Consider the following 23,862-nt stretch of genomic DNA (forward strand, 5'->3'; position numbering starts at 1 on the left):
ATACCATGGAGTACTATTCAGCTTTAAGAAACAATGGTGATATAGCACCTCTCGTATACTGCTGGATAGAGCTGGAACGCATTCTACTAAGTGAAGTATCCCAAGAATGGAAAGACAAGCACCACATGTACTCACCATCAAATTGGTATTAAGTGGTCAACACGTAAGTGAACATATAATAACATCTACTGGATGTCAGGCAGGGGGGAGAGGGGGAGGGGACAGGTATATGCATACACAAAGAGTGCAATAAGCACTACCCGAAGGATGGACATACTTGAACTTGGGAGGGGGAGCAAGGGCAACACACGTAACCTAAACATCTGTACTCCCATAATACGCTGAAATAAAACAAAACAAAACAAAAAAAAACAGTGAACCTCTGGACTCATATAAAACATACAATCTTTTTGGGCAAATATCTGATCCTTAACTGTCTTTCTCTGCTTTTGTAGAGAAAAGAACTTGATTTTTGAAGAAGAGTGGGAAGAGGTCATATAATTTACTTCTCTCCTGATTTTTAGTAAATTCCCTTGTACACAGCACTTACACTAGAAACCAAATTCCTCATGGAGAATTATTAGTCACACTCCCCACATGCCCGGTCCCTGCCCTCACAATCACAAGTCACCAACTCCAACAAAACCTTGTTTGTAAGTAGGAACACAAATTGGTGATTAATATGGGATATAAAGTCCATCACTGAGCAGTAACAGGCAGTAATGTCTTAACTGGTAGATGTAGAAAAGGAATAAATAATTATAAAAGCAAGTATCAGCAGAAACTAGTACCATCAATGCAGCTTGACATGGATGGAAAATAGAAATTTAACAGAAGAGACAGCCAGTTCTGAGGGTATCAGTTCTGCAACTTCTATTACAATATATTGGTCTTTGAAAAATCTTCATATAAACAAGATGACAATTATTGTATATGCAATCACCTAGCAAACTACTCAAACACAGTAATAACACTTGTATTTTGTGGTGATACCTTTCTTTCTTCCATCTTACTGCTGACCACATGCCACTTCTGCTCCAAGAGTGCAACACTCTGTTCTGTCTTAGAGCCAGACCCAGAATCATCACGGCTTAGAAGCATAAGCCTGCCCTTGTCAAGCAGCTGATTATAAGTCTCTTCTTTGGCTTTTAGCTGGGAATAGAGTTCCTACAAGAAAAGGCAGGAAAGGTATCAATATTACCAATTCCCTGGGAGACACCCACACACAGATTCACCAGCAGAGTCTGCGAAGTCCAGGAAGGCCTCATCTTGATTAAAAGCCTTCCTTTTGTATTCAGTTCAACTGCTGAGCTATTAGGGAATGAAATCTACCATTCTTCCTCAACACTAAAATATTAACATTAAAAATAATTTGAATATGAAGCAGTTAACAGTTAATTATTGACATTCATTCATTATTTAAATATTAGTGTATTTTATTAAATAAATTTGTTGCCAAGTGACAAAGTAAAATATTAAGATAATTTTGTTACTAAGTAAATAGAAGAAATTCTTTTTATGGCTCAGAGATCACAAAAATAGACCTCGATAATTTACTTCCCTTTTTCGTGAAGGATTTGCCTAGAAATTATGTTGCCTTTTGTTATCAGCATGCTTTCTTGAAATATTATCAGCATCTACCGACGTTTCCTAAATCCTAAGTAGCCTTCTTAAATACAAACACATCTATGTTTGTATGTCTTTCTTTTTCATTTTTTTTTACTCTTGATCTCATGACAGATTATGTATCGTTTTCTTGATGTTCTCACCTTCAAGTCAATATTCTTGTGCCAATCAAACTGATCAACCCAAGATTTACCAGCTCACCAATGTATTTCCAGTTGACTCTTCCCTGTCATTACTGTTGCCTATGGTAAAATATTAGAAGCCTGTAATAAGCAGCAATCCTCAAGGTTGTACTAGATTGCTGGTAAAAATGCACTACTTTGTAGACTCCCAGATACATATATGACTATGAACTCAGGAGCTACTGAATATGGGATGCTTATGCTCAATTTCAAGAAACTGCCATTACCATATGTGTATCAAGCTGCTCCCTAGCAGTTTCAGGAAGTCCTCCTGTGGGCTTAGATGCAGAAAGCTGGCTCTCCATTCTAGTCAGTTCCAAGAGGAAATCTTCGATTTCACTGTGGAAACCCTGGGCCTTTTGAGAAAAAGACATATCAGCAATGTCAGTAGTCAATTCTTAGCTTCAAAAGTAAACTTTTTTCTTTTTGGTTTTTTTTTTTGAGACGGTCTTATACTGTTGCCTGGGCTAAAGTGAGTGGGGGTCATCATAGCTCACCGCAATTTCAAACTCCTGGGCTCAAGTGACCCTCTCAAGTAGCTGGGATTTCAGGCGTGTACCACCATGCCTGGATAATTTTTTCTATTTTTTGTAGAGATGGGGTCTCGCTAAGTTGCTCAGGCTGGTCTAGAACTCCTAGCCTCAAGTGATTCTTCCATCTCAGCCTCCCAAAGTGCTAGGATTACAGGCATGAGCCACCATGCTGAGCCCAAAAGTAAACTTTCTGAATGATCGTATGAGGAATTTATCTCGAGGGAGAAATTTTGGGCTGCTCACAGGGAGAGCTGTTCTGTTGCTGTATTAGCATGGGCCTAATATACTTATTTATTGTGAGAATATAGCAGATTCCTTCAGACCTCACTATAACATATTACAGACATCTGATACAGTCTGAGGAACTGACTATATAACTAAGGTTCTGTTAAATAGGGGTGATCTGACTTGATCCAAGAAAAAACTGAATCTGTGAACAAGGTTTTCATAGTGAAAATCTACTAACTTTGAATAAAAATAAAGAGACTGGGCTACCAACTAATCTAAAACAGAACCACCCAATCCAAAGCTGTTCTTTCCAAACGAGTTTTAGCACAGAACAGATCTTTCTCTTAAGATAGATACAGGGAGTTCTACTCCAAATTGCTTTCCTCTCTCTGACTTAGGCAGGCTTTCTGTTTATCTACATAGCTCTCCCTGCCTAACTGGGATGACACGTACCTGCTGCAGTGTTGACTGAAGCTGCTGCTCCCTCTCCTCTGTTTTTTGTAACACTGACTCCCAGCATTGGTTCATAGTTTCCAAACGGCTCCTTAAGCTGCTGGCATCATCTCCAGCACTAGATTCAAGAAGCTCATTGCCAGCTTTATTGACTGTTTCCACTGTGGCTTGATGAGCCAAAACATCATTTTTTAGAACCTAAAAAATATTGAATAACATAATTTATCTCTATAGATATCATCAAGCCTGGTTCCCTAAGATACACGTATCAAAAGGCTTTTGGTGGCAATATGTTCTCAAACCAGAAAGGGCAGAGATGAAAAAATAAAAATACTTACATGGTGCTTTGCGAGCTCAACTTCAATGACTTTAGGGTCTCCGCTTACTGGTCTCTGAGCATCTAACAACTCTTCAGTGTGTGTCAGCCAACTCATTAGTTCTTCTAAGGCATGTTGGAACTGGCCAAGGGCCAAGAGAGCACCTTCTAACTTATGCTACTCAGAAAAAGATAGAAAGGGAACATTTGTTAGGAAATTAGAAAAGAGCAGAGAGTAGTTCACTGATACATTCTACTACTCGCCTTACCTGTCTGTGGGCAATTTTCTCACCCAGGTTCTCCCAGAGGTGTTTCAGTTCTGTCAATGGTTCTCGTATAATGTCTCTGTCTGTTTCATCAGTAGCTTTCTTTAGCATCAGTTCACCCTGGTGATTGAGCTTCTCCATCTCAATTTGCTGTTGGTAAACTTCCACTTTGAACTCCTATCAAAGACATACTTAGTGTTAACATCAAACTAAGCCTTTAAAAACTAAGAAGAAGCAACTCTTCTTCAAAAGCCATTCCCAAATACAAACCTTCATTTCATTTAACTGATCTTTAACAGTGTTGAGGTCAGTGCCAACAGGGGGCATGGTGCAGAGTTTAATCACAGTGTTATCTAGCCAGTCAAACATTGCCTAGAATAAAAATACAAGTAAATGATCAAAAACAAAAACAGAAGTTGGGAGAGAATTAGCATTAGCCCTGCTAATGTAAGAAGGGATGAATCAAAATACCTTGTGCTATAATATCTGCATATTTAGGTAGGGGGCAGAGATAAGGGATAATGATCTTTAGTAATATGGAGATTTAAGAATAGAGCCAATGTTATTGGGATGAGGCCCAAAATAAACTACAATCTGGAAATACCAAATTTGAATAAAAGCTAACATTTCTCATCGCCAGCTACAGAACTCATGGTGTCCTGAAGCTACTGTGCCAAGCTGCTTCAAGATAACCTGGGTTTGGAACCTCTAGCAAGCAATGACTCTCACAGCAAGGGCGGCTTCACTGGACAGCTGAATGACTCTATGTCAAGCACGCAATGGTGATGATAAAAACGGCAGGAAAAGTAGACATTCAGACATATGTCACTACTTTTCTCAATGGAAGTGGGAAACTTTGCTTAGAAACGAAGAAACAGCACTGTCTTAGGTCCTGTGAAAAGTGATCCACTCCTGTGCTGAAATCAGGAAATGGCTACAAACGAAACCTGTATTTCCTTGGTGGTCACCTCCCGGCCTCTCACCTGAAGAGTGTCCTGATACTGCACAGCAGCTTGCATGGCATCCTCAAGTTTTTCTAGCCTCTCTTTCCACGTTTTGTTTAAATTCTCCCAAGCATTATTCATCTAGGGGAAAAACATACAGTCAGAGTCTTCAATCAATACCACTCTTTAGTCTGAGCCCACTAATGTTCCATCTGAATACCTCATCCATTTCTCCATACCTCATCAATGCTCTTCCTCACTTCGGGCTTCTCAGTTTCTCCACAGGCAAAAATCAAATCTGCTCCAAGGATTCGAATAAACTCCAACTCCTCATGGAGACCATCTGTCTCTTCCTTAATAGTCTAGATGTAATGAACGGCATGTAAGCCAAAACAGAAAGCAGAAGAGAACTTCCCAAACTTTGCAAATGTGATTTACACCCCCACCAATAGCAGATGTTCAACAGAACTGTCAATTTCACAAGAGCCGTTCAATGTTCATAATATTTCACTTACCTAGACAGTGAAGTTTCAGACTCTGGTTATTTTTCATATATGTATACACAAAATATATATCAACTATTATATAGAGATATATGTATATATAAAACAGTATGGGAAAGGTAAAATGAGCTTCAATAATTCACAAAGGGTTCATCCCTTCCCGCCTCCAAGGAGAGTATAATCTATAGCCAGAAATCTATTACAGAGAAGTGTATCAACAAGTGTAAAATAATAAAGTACAAATAAAAAATTTAAGCACTGACTGGTATAACAGGAGTGCTAGACTCTGTAATCTTAAAGAAGTTTGTGCCATATCCTAAAAATTGGTTCATGCACTAGCCTTATTGACAGGGTAGGGACGGGGAAAATTTCTATGTGGAAAAATAGCTGAAATAAAAGAAATAGAGATAATATCAAGATAGGCTTGGCTTGTGCTAAAAGGACCAGAAGAGGTGAGAAATGCATTTAGTAAAAACTAGACTCCCCCAAAAGACTAGAAAAAGGTATGTCAAAGTAACAATTGTTATGTCTTTATGATAAGTCCAAAATTGATTTTCATTTTCTACCATCTGTGTTTTTTTACATTAAAGACATTTACCATAATGAGTAGATATTTTTTTTCAAGTGGAAAATAAGTCTTAATTTAAAAAAAAAATTTTAGAAAATTTTTGAGGAACTCAGCCTGGTTAAGCAGTTAATACAACATACTTCGATAAAGTGCTTTTCTAGAGGACAAACACATGAGAGAAGGGGTTCTATTTCTTTCTTACCTCAGCGGCTTCAACCTGTTGTTTGATGATGGATGGGTCAATGCCTGGGCTTTCCAAGTCATGAACAATATCCTGGGTATCTTTGATGGTGGTAAGGAGAGCTGCCATATCATACCAGAACTTCTCCGCTAATTCAAGGACATCAAGAAATTTAATTTCTCGCTCTTCAGCCCGAGCTTTAATGTCCTCCCAGAAGAATACCATTTGATCCAATTTATCTTGGATTTCTGAGGAGATAAAAAAGATAAGTGAATAGAACTTCTCAAAGTACTTGAAATCAGTCTCATCAGAAATTCCATCTAATCTTTTCAATTAAATCACCTTTAAAAAAGGCTCTAAACATTTATAACTGAGAAGGATACTTTTCTATCTTAGTTTTATTATTTCTAAATTAGCATTTTTGGCTTATGTTGGTCTCTCACATAAAGGGATCATGGAGGTAATCTGAAAATAAACTAATATAAAGGTACTGCTAAGATACAAAACCTCTAATGTACAAAGAGGCTGAAATGAGAACTCTATTTGTAGTGTTCTGTGTTGAACTTGTATGTTTTCCCAGGAAAAGTGTTATAAAAGGTAGTTATGTTCTACTCACTATTGATACTGTAGTTTACTCACATTAGGGGTTAAAGGAGCATTTGTTTCCTGGCCTGGGAATCTAACTACCAATTGTAACCTTGTTTCAATGGGGAAATGTGTTCTGAATTCTAAATGATTTCCAAATGACTTGCTGGAATACTCATTACTTGGGGACTGCCTTTATATTCAATGAAATAAACATATCTGGTGGGATGCTGGAGATAACCACAGCCTTGAATTTATTGTACTGATTTTCTTTAAAAATAATTACACCCGCTGGGCGCGGTGGCTAACACCTGTAATCCTAGCACTCTGGGAGGCCAAGGCGGGCGGATTGTTTGAGCTCAGGAGTTCGAAACCAGCCTGAGCAAGAGCGAGACCCCGTCTCTACTAAAAATAGAAAGAAATTAATCGGACAACTAAAAATATATAGAAAAAATTAGCCGGGCATGGTGGCGCATGCCTGTAGTCCCAGCTACTCGGGAGGCTGAGGCAGAAGGATTGCTTGAGCCCAGGAGTTTGAGGTTGCTGTGAGCTAGACGCCATGGCACTCACTCTAGCTAGGGCAACAGAGTGAGACTCTGTCTCAAAAAAAATAAATAAATAAAATAATAATTACACCCATCAAGCACCTTTTGCAGCCAGATCCTTGTCTGCTCCCTGAGATCGCCCAATGAGCTCTTCTCCACGGCGCTTCAGAGCCTCGAAGGACGGCTGCAGTTTTTCTAGCTCCATGGTGGCACTCTTATTGTCACTGATGCACTCTCTGATCTTGTCTACTTCAGCAGGGATCAGTGGTGGCATACGGAGGCGAGAGGAAAGATTCTCCAGAGTCTCCAACATAGGCTCAATTTTATCATGAAACTAAACAAATGTTGAAACATTAGCCATCACAGCAATACCTCATCACACTTCTTGGGGAAGTATTAGGGAATAAGGACAAGGTATAAATCTACTACTGTTTAGGATAACCTGTGCTCAGCTCAGCCCAGCCCAGTGGCTGTTACGTACTGGGTTTGGCTAAGAAGTTGTTTGGCCACAGTACACCAGAGCTGACCCATCATATAAAAAAATGCCAATATTTATTTTAAGAATTAAAAGATACTAATACACCAGAAATCAACTCAAATCTTTAGTGCTGCCACAATATTTCTCCTATTCCAACCAATGTAATGAAAAAGGGACAAGACTATGAAATCAGTGAGAGTCAGTATGTCAACATCTCAGATGACAGTTGCATGCAACAGACTAGACCAAGAAGTTAGATGCCCTCTACCAGCTGTGTAAATGGATGGGGAACTTAAAATGCTACATGAGTTGGCATTTAAAAGTATGGCATGCAATATAACAACCCACTGTATGGAACAGTGAGAGAGGAAAATGTTGGCAAGATGAAAGGCAATTAGGGAAGGCCAAATCTAACCTTATTCTAAAAGAACAATTACCTTCCCACCTTTTTGGTACTTTGAATAACATGACTACAATTATAAAATTCTTATTTATAACAATTCAGAGAGGAGAGAAAAGGGAGCAAAAGAGATAAACTTGCCTTCAAAAAAACTATTTAAAACCAACTCCGGATTCTTTAATTAGTATAAGGCTTATCAATTTTAAGTGTCCCACAGGAAAAACATGGTGGGATTTCCTTAACAAAATCACTTCCCATCATTCCCTCACTTCTAGGTTCCACCCCCAAATGAAACTGGAATAGTAAACTGCACTAATCAAATTTATTCCACTAACATTAAGGGAAATTTCATGATAGGTGATGCCTTCAATTTTCAGTTTTATAAGAACACCCTAATACCAGTGGGGGTGGGTACCTTACCTCTGTAATCTGTAATGGTGGGCGCAGTCAACACAACAATGAAATGTGACCATGTGGGGAAGACAGGAGCAGGCAGCAACAACACAAAGTAACACATTCCACAATGTGAGTGAGAGATGGGACGGAAGGTGGGGGGGGAAAAACTTGAGTAAGTACAAATATTAACCAAGAATATTGACTAAACATAGGAATAAAATACCCAGACATGACAAAAGTACCACTAACAGTAATATATTAGTTGAAAAGTATGTAGTTACATGCTTTAAACTCCACTGTGGGTGGTTTATGCCTCTCTTTGGCTCTTATTTTTCCCTATCCAAGCATCCTTCTCTCAACGAGGAGCTAGCTTGTTGCTTCTTGAGTAAGAAAACTAATGTGCTATTGTTCTAAATCTCAAAAGTAACAGGACCAACAGGAACCATTTTTTTGAGGCAGTCACTGCTTTTGAATCTGCAAGATAAATTTATCCAAAATCATCCCTACTAAAGGATCATCACAACATAGAAAGTTTTCAGGGAAACCATCAACAGACAATACACACTTGTATTTTATCCTCCTTATAGTGTCAGTATGCCAATGTTCCCTGAAATAAAAATGCAGATAGGCAAAGCTTCCTATCAATCATGTATTATCTTCTATCAATCATGTATTATCAATATGCTGGTCTGGACATTCCTGCACATAGAGGCATACCTGATACAGAGACCTCTTGCTCAGGCTAACAGTTGAAGGTTATGAGTGTCAGACACATACATACCTGTGCGGACTGGGACACAGCCTCATCCAGAGCCAGGGCCCTCTGGCGCACCTCCTCCTTTATTTGGGCATACATGTTTTCAGCTTTCTGGTATTTTTCTTCCACCATTTCTCCCTCTTCAGGGTTTAACTCCTTTAGTTGTGGGCCTATCTTTAGTAGCTTATCAATATGAGGTTTGTGTTCAGCAATAGATTCCCTTAGTTGCTATGTAAAGAAATACGGATTAAAACATAATGAGCACTTTTATACCAGTTTATTTAGATACTTTGATCAGAGATAATACTAACTTTGAGAGAAACAAACTAAATTATTAAATGCCACTAAGTCTCGGCATCTCATCATTTATGGGGGAACAGAAAAACACCTAAGTCTTGGTCTCTGACACTACCTAATCCTCTTAATTTTCAAAAGCCAGTTCAGATGTCTCATTGTCCTGGAAGCCTTCCTGGATACCATCCTTTCTCACTCTCCCTCACCACCGGTGGGTCATGCAAATCTACCCCAACTTCTTCTGTACTCATAAATACTTCTATGTACCATATTGTAATTTACATGGTTTAATATCTGTCTACCTCCCCAGACTGAGAGACACCAAGCAGGGTAAGCTATGGAAGAGCAACATTTCTGGCAAGTCATCCACTCCTTGACTCAACTTTATTGCTGGCTCTACATCCAGTTTGCATCCTTCCACTTATAGGAACACGGGAATAGCAATGAGCACAAGCCATAAACAAAAAATAAACATTTAATGAAGTGTCATTAATGGTAATAACATTAATTGAAATGTCTATAAATTTCCCTTTTGTCTTAACTACATATAGCAAAAAGCTTTCTGACATTACTTCACAACTCTCACTCCAGTTGGTACCTAACCAAGTAGAAAGAGCCATCCAAAAACACCTCAAGTCTAACAACACCCTATACATTGTCCCTGGAAATATTTCAAATACCCTTGATTTTTTAAGTTAGTTCTTTCTTTACCTCTGTAATACCTAGGTTCTCAACATCTCCATAATCTTATTTTTTAATCAATTTATATTAAACAACAAAGGAAATAATTCATGTATGTATTTTATTATGCAAAGAAATTCTAACTAAGAAATAACTTCATAACATTGAACTTGCACATAGTAGGCACAAAAAAATATGTTGTTTTTGAGTAAGTTACAGAGCCCATTTTTAGTTCTGCAATAAATAAAACTTGGTGTACTCCTTACCCTCATTTCCTCCTGCTGCTGCCTGAGTTGCTCATGATCAATAGCTGGAGGAGGCAACTGTGCTATTAGTGCTCGAGTTTCCTCAATCCAGGGGCTGAGCTCTTCATACGTTTCCCAAAACTGGTTCACCAAGACTTGTGCCCGCTCTAGGCGGGCATAACGGTCTGAATTGAGTAGGCTAATGGCTTCATATTGCTGTATTAGAGACTCTGTTTTTTCCTATGAATAAAAAAAAAGTTATTACTATTATAAACCCCTCTTTTAAGAAAAAAAGTACATATACATACATTAAAAAGTCTAAAGGAATACACACTAAATTTTTTCAAAATATGGACTAATCTAGTACGATTACAAGTGATTTTCATTTTCTTTATTTTTTATCTGAATTTTCTAATTATCCTATCATATACATTGTCTATAATTTTTAAAAGATGAAAATAAAGCTAAAGATAGTAAAATAGCACAAGCACAGCAAAATTAACCATTCAGTAATGACACACACCCTTAGATACAGGTTGTAACAGATCAGTTTAAAAGTGAACATCTCAGGGGCTGTGATGGAATCTTTGCCCATTGAGTTTTGCCTTTTTTCCTCTGATAAAAAATCTCTGCAGAAATCTGGCATTCATGCTTCAAAGGTTTATGATGAGTAGCTCAGTCAATTTATGAATGTTTTTGAGAAAGTATGGTTAACCATACCATTTATAAAAAAATAAACAAAACTGTCCTACAAACTAAGTCTCTTGGACAATCCTTTTAAAAATGGATGACCTATCAGAAGGACCTGAAAAAGGAATTAATATACAATATGGTTCTAAAAACCCTACCATAAATTCCTTGAAAAGTAACTCAAAGCTTATGCCCTGTGGAGTAAGGATACGTAGCAATTTCTTTGTTATAAAGAAGATGGATTTGCAATATGTTTCACGTTATTTAGTAGGGCTGTTTAGACATTTCTGAACACGAGGTTAGGAGTCTGAATTCCCTAGAACATCAAGTTTGACTTTAGTAACAATCAGTAATAAAAAAGTCCAGAAGGAAAAAAATCTTAAACTATCATTTCACAATTGTACTAATTCACCATAATCAAGACAGGAACAATGTGGTGTATAAATCAATGTCATTCACCTGTAACACAGCTTTCTGCTCCTCTCCACACGTGCCAAAGATTTCACCACGGTGACTGAAGAGTTCATCCATTGAATCTTTGTGTCGAATGATGTCAATAGAGAAAGCCTTTGAAAAGCAAACTGTAGTTAAGTCAAGAAGTAAAAAGACCCTCAGCCTGTGTTAGTGAATGGTAAGACACAACCTATGAAAAATTCTTTACTTTAAAGCCACATCAAAAATTGATCTTATAAAGTTTGACACTTTGCCTATCCAACATCTTTTTTTGTTTATCTTCTTTAGTAGCTTACAAAAACATCCTCCCTCCTAAAAATCATCCAGGAAACCGCTAACTGTTCTTTCCTGGATTAATGGGCCTATTTCTCCTCTTTCACAGAGCAAAAAATTTCTTCCTCACCCCAACCAAGTATATATAAAATTAATTTCTATTCTCCATCATGCCACTAAATCATTCCACTTGACACAGGTTAGTCAGAAACTCTCCTAGTCACTCGAAGCTACCGATAAGTCTACTAGCTCAGGGCAGAGTGGGCACACCAGTGTTACACTTACCTTCTGTACCTGCAGCTGGGCTGTGGTCTGGTCCTGTTCCAGGCGAATTGGACCCAGGGCCATCAGTTTCCGCTTTGTTTCAGCAACCCAAGCTAGTTCTGCATCAGCAGCTTGCTCATACTAATAGAGGTAATGAAGAAAAATAAACAAATTACATATAGCCAAGGTCTCCTTCTTAGAACTCTAATTTATTCAACATAGAAGGGCCTGGATTTTCAGTAATATAATTTGTATCTCACAAAGTAAAGCCCAAACTAGGAAGAATCACAAGCCCAAATGCAAACAAATTAGAATTGATCATATTTCAACTTCTTTAAAAGAAGTTACAGAACCTACTTAGTGGTCCTGCAGATAAAACAACAGAAATTGACATCCTTCAAAAGAAATATACCTCTAATCAATACTTTTAAGAGAGTGAGTGGACTCTTTCTGCCAATCCCCTGTCCCACCCAGATATTAAACAGTAGTAGTTTTAGTCAGATGTTTGACTATAAACTTAACATGGCCGTAGACAGTTAACTTGAAAGTACTCGCTCAGCGGAAGGAGCATTAGAAACACCAGATCTTTCAATGGTTATGTAATAATAACAAAACATGCTCTATATGACTTTTGTTTCATGAGGGTCCCCCAATCTTTTATCTCTTCCTCTTCGACTCTGCCAACCTGCACTGTTGTTTAAAATAAGCTTCTCCCAAGCCCAATAAGTTTCATATTGAAATATCTGGCAAAGATTAGGGATAATGCTAAAGACACATTGGGGATGTACCTGGAATCAAAGCAAATTTCTGTGAGGTTCAAAAAGTGTTTGCTTATCACTATGAACCCAAGGAGTTATGTTATATTAATTTATTTTTTGTGCTATGGCCCATTAAAAGGTGGTATCCAGCTACAGAAAAAAGCAAGTAACTTTTTTCCAGAAAGCAGGGAGGAAAAAATATCAAGGGAAATATGACACCTGTGTTTACTGAGAGGACTTATTTTGGATACCTCTGCTATTTTGGTTTGCATATTTGATAGTAATTATAGCTCCTGGTTCCTTCCCCTCTTCTATCTAATGCTAAGAGAGTTGATTATATCAAACTAAGACTGTAATGCATTTGGATCTTTTAGATCTAGATACTGTCTACTATCACCATCAAACTTCTTATCTTAGCTAAGAAAAGGCCTCACACAGACTCTTCTCCAAGTTCTTCTTTACTCAAAGGGATCAAGTATTTGGGGTCAAAGCTAGATCCATCCTCAGAAACCTCTACCCAATCATTTCCCATTACTGAAATGTTTGTTGCATCAGATTTAGCTTGAACTCATTCTCATTCCTGAGCCATTATTCCTATTTATATGGCTCATAGTATTATATCTCACACATCAATCCCCACTGTCTAAAATATTAATGTGGAGGCATTACAAACATTACCTGTTGTGATCTCTGAATAGCAGCATCAATTTCATCCACCCTTTGTCCAACAGTGTCACTGACCAGTTTGTACTGCTCATTGGCATCGGACACAAGTTTATCCAGCCCTTCTCTGGCTCTCCAGGGCACCAGCTCTAACAGAGCGTGGCTCACCTCATTCACTGTGTCCAACACCAGCCTGTGCTCCATGACCTCCTTCTTTAATTCCTACGAAGGGAAAAGAGTTTTCAGGCCATACCTTGCTAAATAAAGCACATTAGCAGCTGTGCTGGGTGGAAAGTGCTATCTCTACCACACATCCCAGCAGGGCTCTGACCTCCTTCCTTCAGTTATTTTTTTCTTGTCTCAGATTTTTTTTTTTTTTTTTTTTTTTTGAGACAGAGTCTCACTCTTTTGCCCGGGCTAGAGTGAGTGCCGTGGCGTCAGCCTAGCTCACAGCAACTTCAAACTCCTGGGCTCAAGCGATCCTTCTGCCTCAGCCTCCCGAGTAGCTGGGACTACAGGCATGCACCACCATGCCCGGCTAATTTTTTCTATATATTTTTAGTTGTCTGATTAATTTCTTTCTATTTTTAGTAGAGATGGGGTCTCGCTCTTGCTCAGGCTGGTTTCGAACTCCTGAGCTTAAAGGATCCGCCCGCCTCGGCCTCCCAGAGTGCTAGGATTACAGGCGTGAGCCACCGCGCCCGGCCTTGTCTCAGATTTTTTAATCATGCTGAAGCCTGACTTTAGACTTAGCTGCTGCTTACTTAGAACTGTCTGCATGACTTCTTGAGCCAGACTGTCTCTGGATAAAACAAAGAGTGCTTCGCTCTTTTTTCTCCTCACTTCAACAGAAATGGTAAATAATGTTTTAACCATAGGCTAGACATTTAACTTAACAAGTACCTATACAGTATTACTCTGCATCTAGAACTATACTAGATCCTGTAGGAGAATCAATTAAAAACATGAAGTACTCTTTGAGAATGAAAAATAGAGGTAAATCATAAAATTTTACAGACAAAGCAAACTTCCTAGGGATTTGAGGTTTAACTTCTTTCTCCTTTAGACTATAATATATACATAATTTATATATGTCTTTATGCAAATCTTACTGTCTGTGAGTAAATAAAGGAGGGAGGCAGACATTTTTGGTTTAGATTTAAGTAAAGGTGATAAAACTTAATAACTCCGACAAAGAGGAAACTTTTCCCTTTATGGTGTGGAATGACAGCTCACCTTCTGCCTTTGCTGAAACTGGGGTATCTGCTCCCCTGTGGGAGACTGTCCGCCACTGGCTGCCAGCTCCTCCTCCACCTCCCTAAGCCACCCGGTCAGTTCCTCATAGGTAGACTGGAATTTGGTGGCCAGCTGCCGGGCTTGCTCTAAAGTTCTGAGGGCCTTGGAGCTAGTGACTGTGATGTCTGCATAGCGAGTCTTTATTCCATCTAGTTTCTCCTGGATAAGTAACACTTCTTCACCTGTGGGAGACAGCACACAATTATTCCTATTTAAGAGATCTGGGGATGAGGAGTCCCTTTAATCCCCCTTTCTTCCAATCAGACCTTTAATTTCATAGATGTTCTCTCCCTGTGGTAATGATTTCACCTAACATCCCATAAGAAGGGTGAGTGGGAAATAAAATAAACCATCCACTTGATAAAAGAGGCCACTTCTGAGATCATTAAGGTCTGAGTTCAGCTTCAGGTGTTTCTAGATGTTCGCAAAACCATTCAAAGAATGCTGGCATTCCACATACTGGAGGGCAAGGGGGATCATCATCTATAACTGATGTGAGACAACTGAGTCCTTTAGTTTTCATAAGATTTAGCAGGAAACAGGACACAGGTCATCAGCCTCCTGGAGCACATGGTAACACAATCAGTGAATACCGAGCTCCTCATATATACCAACAGAAGTGGCTAATGCAAAGAGCTTATTTCTCTGGAAATGTGATTGTCTTTGAGACCATAGAGGTGCTAAGAGACGCACTTTTCAAAGTACCTGTGGTTTGTTTTAGAAGAGCCTGACCGTTTTTAATAGCTTGATCTACATTCTTCTTTCTATTAACAATCTCTTCATTTAAAGCCTGAAAGGAAAGAATATCATTAATCCTAAAACTATGGCACAACAGTGGGTAAGAAATGTGAGACCTTTAAGAGACCAAATTTAAAGTAAAGAGATGAATACCAGTTTAGTTTAAATATCAGATATTTGATTTCCTCATTATCTCTTTGGTTAGCCCATTGATTATTCAAAAGTAATTAAAGCAGATACTTATAGGCAAGCTTTCTTCTCTGCTGAATGAGAAGGGATTTATAATTAAATCAGCTTTACCAATCTACTGGTACCAAACCTGAACCTAAGAAAGGTAGAAGTGAAATTGAGCAAAAATGTCTACTGTGTTCAAAATAAACAAGACAGAAAGTTCAAGAGAAGAAAATCAGTAAGAACAGGTTGATTTAAATCAGGATCCTGATTAAAAACTGTTTCCATATATGAAGTTGAAGAAGCAAAATAATATTAGACTATTAAAAAAATTGCTTTGCCTATTTTTACTACTCCCAAAGAGATTTCATAAAAATGAAATGAAAAAGGCAAATTTCTTTCTACTAAGATGACACAAAATCCCTAGAATTTGAGCATATAAATTCTAGAAATATTATAAAAGTTATAACTACATGACCAAATCCTGGGCACTATTTAGATATATTTGATTTTGTTAAAGTACTTTCTCTTTCATAAAACTGCTCAAAAGAAAACTCAGTGATACATTACCTAAAGATGTAAATTATGAGTTGGAGTTGAGATGGCCCCTCTCAACTCAACTTGATGGGGCATCAAGTCTATGCTCCATACCATCTTCTAGAATTACTGATTTAGTTTGTTAAACACAAGTATTTCCACGGACTTATCTAATATAGATTAGTACTTAGCACCAAGTCTATAAACAATGCACTTATGTATAAAATAAAGTTGAAGTGTTTGAAATGAAGAAAAAAAAGAAAAAGAAATGAAGAGATACACGAATCAAAATATCGACTTAGTAACATAACCAGTAAGAATGGAAATACCAGGTGGTCAGCATGCTGTTTATGCAGGACATCCTGTTTGTAATCCTTTACGAACACTGCACTGAGCTTGTCCTCAACCTCAGCCAGCCAGTTGAGCACTTCCACCTCATCCTCCCCAAACAGTCTAGCATTAGACAGTGCTTGGTCAAGCAGGGCTGCTTTCCGACAGCACCGGTCTTGAATCTCACTGTATCGGGCCTGCAATGAGTCTATCTTTTCTGACAGCACACCCTGTTCTGCAGGACATGTCAGGGAGGAGAGGGACTGCCCAATTTTGACTGCCTGGTGCACATCTGTTGCATGATTTTCTATTTCTTCTTCCAGAGCCTGGAAATCCAGATGGAAAAAATGAATAACAGAAATAAAATAAATGAAAACATGAAATGATAACAAATGATATAACAAATTAAATAATAAAAAAGTTCACCTACTGAAGGGCAAAAGTAATATAAAAATTGGGAACAGAAGCTGTTTTTTCTGATGGTAGCCTATTCGTTTCTATTTTTACTTTAAGGATATGACTTTTTCAATTAATAATCTGACCATATTTTTAAAAAACCCCACAGAACACATCTTCTAGAATGTTGTAGGCAGTTTTCTTATTTCTAGGATTTCCAATTCCAGTTTTGTGTTTTCATTAACTGTAACTACTTCCTACCTTGTGCCGAATGATCTGCTGCTGTATTTTGGCAGTCTGAGTGCCAACAGGTTCTGAGTTAGCAAGCTTTTTCTCTGTGACAGATAAGAAGTCAGAAATAGGCTCAGCTGTCTCATGGAATTGTTTGGCCAGAACCAGGATGTCTTCCAGCTGTTTTTGCCTACGCAAATATATAGAACAAGTTGCTCAGGCAGAAAGTCACATTAAGACTGATAATAGTACTACATTCAGTAAAAGAAGAGTCTTTACCAGGTACGGTTTAAACACCAACAGTAAACAAAGCACACAGTGTGTAGCATTTTGGTATTTTAAAGGTTTTCACAGCATTACCTTATTCTGATCCTGTGATAGCCTTGTAAGGTGGGCAGAATAATTATCCCACTATGATAAACTAGAAAATTGACCTTGAAGGCTTAAAGAAAGATTTGTCCAATCACCCAGGGAGTAGCAAGACTAGAATGAGGATTACAATCAGACCTTTTAATGCTTTTTCTCCTTATACCACATTGACACATATCAAAACATGTGAATGTAGCACATACATCACCTGAACATGTGACCAAAATAAAGTTTAAAGGAGTCAAACAATCATCAATTTTAACTTCTCTTTCTCTGTCACTGCTATCTTCGCTTCTGAGTGAAGAGAGTAGCTGAAGAGCAAAGGCAGTACACTGTAGTTCCATGAACTAGAATTCCCTCCCCATCTCCCAAAAATCCAGTCAGGCTGCTAATAATTTCAAGCCCCAGAACATAACTTTGAATCCAGATTTAAGGGGGAAAAAATGACCTCAGACTGGCTGAATTTGCCAACACAAATAGCAGCCAAAAAACCTATGTATTTCACAGCTCACTTGGACTCTTACTCAATATAACATCCACGCTAAGCTTGGATTTCAAGTACTCTATAGAATAAAAGCAGCAAATTACAAAGGGGAGAGGAAGCCTGGATGCTGGAGGCAGTGGGACAAAGAAGAGACAGGAGACCAACCACAGAACTCTATTAGCACAGATTAATAACGAAAGGTCATAATTCTGCCTGTGAATTACTAAGAACAGACAGAAGATATGCCATTTGAAAAGGCCTGGGAACACACAATGCACTTTAGTTCAGTAAACCTTTACTTAATACCTATTTGTGCTAGGTCCTGTGCTGGTTACACCCTGACAAACTTATTTTAATAAGAAATGGTTGAAATAAAAAGATTTGGCATTTTGGTTATCTGGAAATTCAATTATGTTTGAATATAAAGAAAAACCTGTTTCTAGATGCTACCATTTTTAAGTGGCAATCTAAGTATAGAACTTCTTTTCCTAGTTTGTTTATGCCAGTCTTCAAAATACATCTGCAATTAATGTAACTAAAACATATAAAGATTATTAAAGTTGAATTTCATTTTTTAAAAATTGCCTCTAATTTCTGTGTCCTTCTGATTCATCTCTGATTGTGGAATCTGAAAGTCTGAATAATTCAACGTAATAAGCTTTGGGGTATCAAAGAGAAGAGCTAAAAATAACTTAGAAGCATCAAATATCCAAAATTTAAAAATCCAAGTAAAAGTTTTTAGTGGCCTAGTGTAGTGGCTCACGCCTGTAATCCAAGTACTGTGGGAGGCCAAGGCCGGAGGATAGCTTAAGGCCAAGAGTTCGAGACCACCTTGGACAACACAGCAAGACTCTGTCTCTACAAAAAATTTAAAAATTAGTCAATGTGCTGGCACTCCCTGAAGAGGGAGTTATTTGACGACTGCCATAGGCTACAATAACAAATGATTGACTCTACTACTTTCTTAGATTTCTGATTACCTGGTATTTATTTTTAAAATGGATGACAGTATAAGTTAACAGACAAGACATCCATATGATGTATTAAGCTCAAGTCACATGAGGGTTACTCATAGCTATGAAAAGAGAAAGCATTTTCTTCTTTTGACCATTTATTGAAGAAAGTTTATGCATCTCCTGAATGCCCATATAGTAAATATTTAACAGAACTGCAGACTAACTCCTAGATGCAAAAACATCTAATATTAGGATAACCTAACAGAAAAGAAATATGACGAATTTCAATTCCAAGTATCAAAAGCATTATTTATAAATATAAAGGCAGAAAAATCTGTTTCAAACACTCAGAAAATAACTTGGCTGGATTGTAGGAGTCTGTGTCTGTCATTTGGAACCACAATTATACTGCAGCAGAACAACAACACAGAGCAATGAGTCTTACAGTTCTCAGAAATTTATGAGTAGTTGGAGTTCATTTCCTGAGAGTGATTCTGGTTACGTGGAGCATCTCTAAAAACTTATCCTTCAGCCATTAAACACCTTCCAAAGTACTGTATGAATCATCCACAAGCTTTTAGAGCACTTCAGTGATAGTAAGTCAAAAACAGGACAAAACAAACCTCTGACTCATTCCTCAAAACCCCTTTGGCGGCTGGGCGCAGTGGCTCACGCCTGTAATCCTAGCACTCTGGGAGGCCAAGGCGGGGGCATCACTCAAGGTCAGGAGTTCGAGACCAGCCTGAGCAAGAGCGAGACCCTGTCTCTACTAAAAATAGAAAGAAAATGATCTGGACAACTAAAAATCTATATTTAGAAAAAATTAGCCGGGCATGGTCGCACATGCCTATAGTCCCAGCTACTTGGGAGGCTGAGGCAGGAGGATTGCTTCAGCCCAGGAGTTTGAGGTTGCTGTAAGCTAGGCTGACGCCACGGCACTCTACTCTAGGCAACAGAGTGAGACTTTGTTTCAAAAAAAAAAAAACAAAAACAAAAAAACAAAAAAACAAAAAACCTCTTTGGCCTTACCTGGCTGCTGCCCTGCTGAGTAGTTCAGTCCATCTGCTTTCAAGACTTTCCAACTGTCCAGTGATTTTCTCTCTATCAGCCAGCTCAGCTGACTGGGCTATTCTGCCTCCTTCGGCTTGAAGCATGTCTACGGTGGCCCTTCTATCATCTAGGAGCCGTTGGAGCAGCTATTATATACATGTTCAAAGAGAATGAAAAATGATAACACAGGGTCATTTTAAAATCTGCAGTAGAAACAAAAAAATCAAAACAACATTACCCTATCAAATCCTAATTAACAGAAGTTTTTTCCATCCTTGAGGAAACAGCATGAGATATAGCATAGTTCTTACCAAACACATAAACTTTTCACACACTTAAGTTTTTAAATGGAGCAGTGATTGTCATTATGTAACTAACAGGAAATGTCCTTTGAACCAAAAGAAAAGTGCACTGAAAAGTGGTTAACGTGTGAAGTGACAGATATGTTAATTAGCTTGATTTTGGAAATCATTTCACAATGTATATCAAAACATCGTGTTGTACATTGAAAATATATATAATTTTTATTTGTTAGTTATACCTCAATAAAAATAAAATTTCCTTTGGGATAAATGTTTTTAAAAAAGAAAAATGCACTGAAACAAAAATACGGACACAACCATGTACATGATATACATTATTTAGAATACTGCTGACTCTGAAAACACCAAATCCTCTTAATATAAAGCTGTGGGTGAACATCAAAATAGGATATATGAACAAATAAAATTATTCAGTCTAATATACCACAGCAAACCAGTAGATTAAAGTAAGATGATGAAAATCAATTTCTACCTTTCTTTTCAGGATGACACAAAGTAGGTTAGGATTCTACTAAAACTGAATTGCTCCTTAAACTATTAATATGAGGAAATGTGTTGTCTACCACTCCCTACGGCTGTTATAGTTCACTGTCCCAACATTTTCACTTACCTTCTGTTCTTGGATCTGTGCTTTTACCACTTTATACTCAGCAGATGGAGGTTTCTGATTGGCTATGAGCTCCTCAGTATCTGCCAACCAGCTGAGCAACGGCTCCAAGGCATCCTGAAACTTCCCACAATGCAACAAAGCCTCCTGTAGCTGTGCAATTCTTTGTGCAACCTGTATCACAGACATGTAGGCTTACTATGAGAAAGGAGAGCACAATTTTTAAATTTCTACTGACCCTTTTTACTAACTATAGATTGCAACTGCTAATTTTTATTTGTTTCAGGTTCCAGAGAAACCTTAGATTTAGACGTCTCTTTTCTATACCTTCTGCTCCCAGTATACTTGTTACTCCTTCTCACTTACCTTTTTATTCAGTGTATTCCATCGAGCATTGATCTCTTCCATGTCATGTTCTAAACCTTGCACGTCACAATTTTTTCCTGCACTCTGAATTAATCCCTGGCCAAGTCCATTCACCTGCTGCAATTTCATCTGAAGAGGATCCACTTGTTCTTTCTGAAACATCTAGATAATTGCAAGCCAAAGATTTAATTTAAAGGCTATTAGACCCTCTATATCACACAGCGACTGGTTATTCTTGGAGCATTTATGATTCAATGAAGGAAAACCAGGGGGTGGGGAAAAAACCAAGCTGCACAGTGAAGTATCAAGAAAACATGTGGTTTCGTATTTCAATACACCCTCCCTATGGACATGTAATTAGCGAGTTATGACACTACTTAGGTCTTTAACTCAGTGACTCATGGGTTTGTTCTTTGTTTTTTTATCTGTTGCTTAATTTATTTAACACAAAAAGCTATAGAGAATAGAGAAGCATCGACCTTAAAATATTGTACAAGTAAGTTCAATGTATATGAATCCTAAAAAAGAAGAATGATCCTAAATGACTAGTATTTAAGATGAAATATACTTTGGGGAATAGCCTTAAGTGACCATCGATTATAGGCAATGCTCTTCTCTGATTAGGACTAATAATTCAATTAGTCAAAATATATTATCAGTGTAAAAAAACACCAACTTCATAGCTTAATCCCCCTGTGGCCATTTAACTTCATTTTGTTCCAGGGCCACATACCACACACAGCCCATAATCTTGAAACAGTATTCCTCTGATTACAAAGGGAAACGGGCCAGTAACGTTGGGAAATGCCCTTCAGAACTTTGGACACACACTCTGAGTATGATGCGCATATATAGATACACACACACACACACACACACACACACACACATATACATAAATACTTTTTAAAAATGATACTGTATATCCCTGCTCACCATGAAGCAACAGAATTTTACAAGTGTAACAAGCAATGTGCATACTTTACTACAGTCAAGCTCAATAATGACAGACATTTCTAAAAGGAAACAGAAAAGGTCAGAAGAGAATGGTACTTTTGCCATACTAAGAGATTAAGGGAAAGAATGAAATAAATATTTGTCCCTAGAAATCACATTTCTCTCAATTATCAGAAGAAAAAAACAGCCACAGTCCATTAGCCCGGATTTATCTCCATTTTTTTTCTTCCATAAAAAGTTCTTTCAGCTTCAGTGAGACAGGTGAGTCAATTAAGGCCAGAAGATGACAGAAAATGGAAGAGGACAAAAATAAATGTAACAGAAAATTATAAGTTTGGGCAAGACTAATTTTGGTCAATATGTGACCACAGATCACACTAGAATTAGGAATCTGATTCTAGAAATAATGGTCTATGGCTAAGATTACCAGGGAGGGAAAGCCCTAGGGAACAGTGAAAAAGGAAAATGACAAAGATGTTCTTCATTTTATACTATAATTTGATTATACCATATTTTGTTAGGCAACATTACCAGGCAGTTCAGCTAAAATGATTGTTTCTCAAACAACATGGTTCCCAGAAAAAGCAACTGCTGTAATTCCATTTTGTAGCATTGAAGATGTTTTTACTAAAGAAAAATCAGAGCAAAACGGTGGGGGTGGGGGAAACTCCCAAGTTTAAAGTTACTGCTGGTACAACAAAATGGTGGTGGTGATGGTGGGGGCTGGTGGAGCGGACAGTGTGGCTGAGCATCCCAAATCTGAAAATCTCAAATCTGAAATGCACCAATGAGGACTTCCTTTGAGTGTCATGTCAGTGTCATGTCAAAAGTTCAGACTTTGGAGCATTTCTGATTTCAGATGCTCAATCTGCAATAGAGCTAATTCTTCTTTAAAAATTTGGATGTACTTTGTTTACAAATATTTCACATTAGATATTCCTCATCTCTGCTCTATGGATTAAGTTGACAGGGACAATGATTATCTGTTTCACCATTTTTCAAAAGTTCAGAAATATATGAAAGCACCTCTAAATAAATATTATCCAGGTATTTATTTTGAATACAAGTGAACAGAACATTAAAGAAAGTAAATATGAAAAACCTTCTTCCTTCTCTCAACTCCCAAATAAAGCTGTTTTGCAATACCAGTGCTTTTAGATACATTAAAATTCCTTAGTATTTCGCTGTTAGTGAAATAGGACTGTGCCATGTTATTAACTAAGCAGCACTGGCAGACATTTTCCAGAGCAGTACACTAGTAAAAATCATTGCAAGGCTGTAAGATGCAACAGGGATATAAAATAGAAAATTTCCCAAAGAACTTCTTGAAACACTTCTATCTTTGGTGATACTGCGTTCTCCCAGTTTCATCCTGACTAATCCTTTTTTTCATGTCCTTTGTTCTCTTTATCCTTCTCCCCTAGAACTCTAAATACTGGAGACTTTAAGGATGGGGATGAAGGGAGGATGTCCTGTCAGTCCTGGGCCCTCTTCTCATTCTATACTCTTCATCGGCAATCCCATTCATTCCCACAGGTTTGAACATTAACCATGATAAATGCTTATGACTCTCAATTTATTATCTCTCTTCTGAGTTTCAAACCTATTTATCCAATTGCTTTCTTAACATCACCATACAAATGAAATACAGGCATCTCAAACCTAACGGCTACAAAATAGAACAGTATATCCCACTTTTCCCTCCCCACAAATCTGTTCTTCCTTAAATCAACGATTTACTACTGTCCTCATCCACTGAGTTGTACAAA

General features: G+C 37.9%; 1 protein-coding gene across 1 annotated transcript in view; it reads right to left on the bottom strand.

Moving 5' to 3' along the window:
• Window positions 1-23,862, bottom strand: part of MACF1 (microtubule-actin crosslinking factor 1) — a 215,682-nt gene that overhangs the window by 35,919 nt on the left and 155,901 nt on the right. Inside the window, exons 53-75 of the mRNA XM_012646667.1 lie at window positions 21,137-21,298; window positions 20,774-20,944; window positions 19,820-19,986; window positions 17,012-17,171; window positions 16,354-16,680; window positions 15,284-15,368; window positions 14,519-14,760; window positions 13,298-13,504; window positions 11,883-12,002; window positions 11,331-11,438; window positions 10,203-10,421; window positions 8,986-9,189; window positions 8,229-8,237; window positions 7,033-7,264; window positions 5,822-6,048; window positions 4,788-4,910; window positions 4,588-4,689; window positions 3,875-3,976; window positions 3,608-3,781; window positions 3,361-3,516; window positions 3,023-3,220; window positions 2,036-2,164; window positions 994-1,167 (exon numbers count right to left, since the gene is read on the bottom strand). Of these exons, the coding sequence (XP_012502121.1) occupies window positions 994-1,167; window positions 2,036-2,164; window positions 3,023-3,220; window positions 3,361-3,516; window positions 3,608-3,781; window positions 3,875-3,976; window positions 4,588-4,689; window positions 4,788-4,910; window positions 5,822-6,048; window positions 7,033-7,264; window positions 8,229-8,237; window positions 8,986-9,189; window positions 10,203-10,421; window positions 11,331-11,438; window positions 11,883-12,002; window positions 13,298-13,504; window positions 14,519-14,760; window positions 15,284-15,368; window positions 16,354-16,680; window positions 17,012-17,171; window positions 19,820-19,986; window positions 20,774-20,944; window positions 21,137-21,298 (3,798 nt within the window). The remainder of the gene's footprint in view (window positions 1-993; window positions 1,168-2,035; window positions 2,165-3,022; window positions 3,221-3,360; window positions 3,517-3,607; window positions 3,782-3,874; window positions 3,977-4,587; window positions 4,690-4,787; window positions 4,911-5,821; window positions 6,049-7,032; window positions 7,265-8,228; window positions 8,238-8,985; window positions 9,190-10,202; window positions 10,422-11,330; window positions 11,439-11,882; window positions 12,003-13,297; window positions 13,505-14,518; window positions 14,761-15,283; window positions 15,369-16,353; window positions 16,681-17,011; window positions 17,172-19,819; window positions 19,987-20,773; window positions 20,945-21,136; window positions 21,299-23,862) is intronic.

The sequence above is a fragment of the Propithecus coquereli genome, unplaced genomic scaffold (assembly GCF_000956105.1).
Source record: "Propithecus coquereli isolate 6110/MARCELLA unplaced genomic scaffold, Pcoq_1.0 Scaffold249, whole genome shotgun sequence".
In the NCBI taxonomy this organism is placed as follows: domain Eukaryota; kingdom Metazoa; phylum Chordata; class Mammalia; order Primates; family Indriidae; genus Propithecus; species Propithecus coquereli.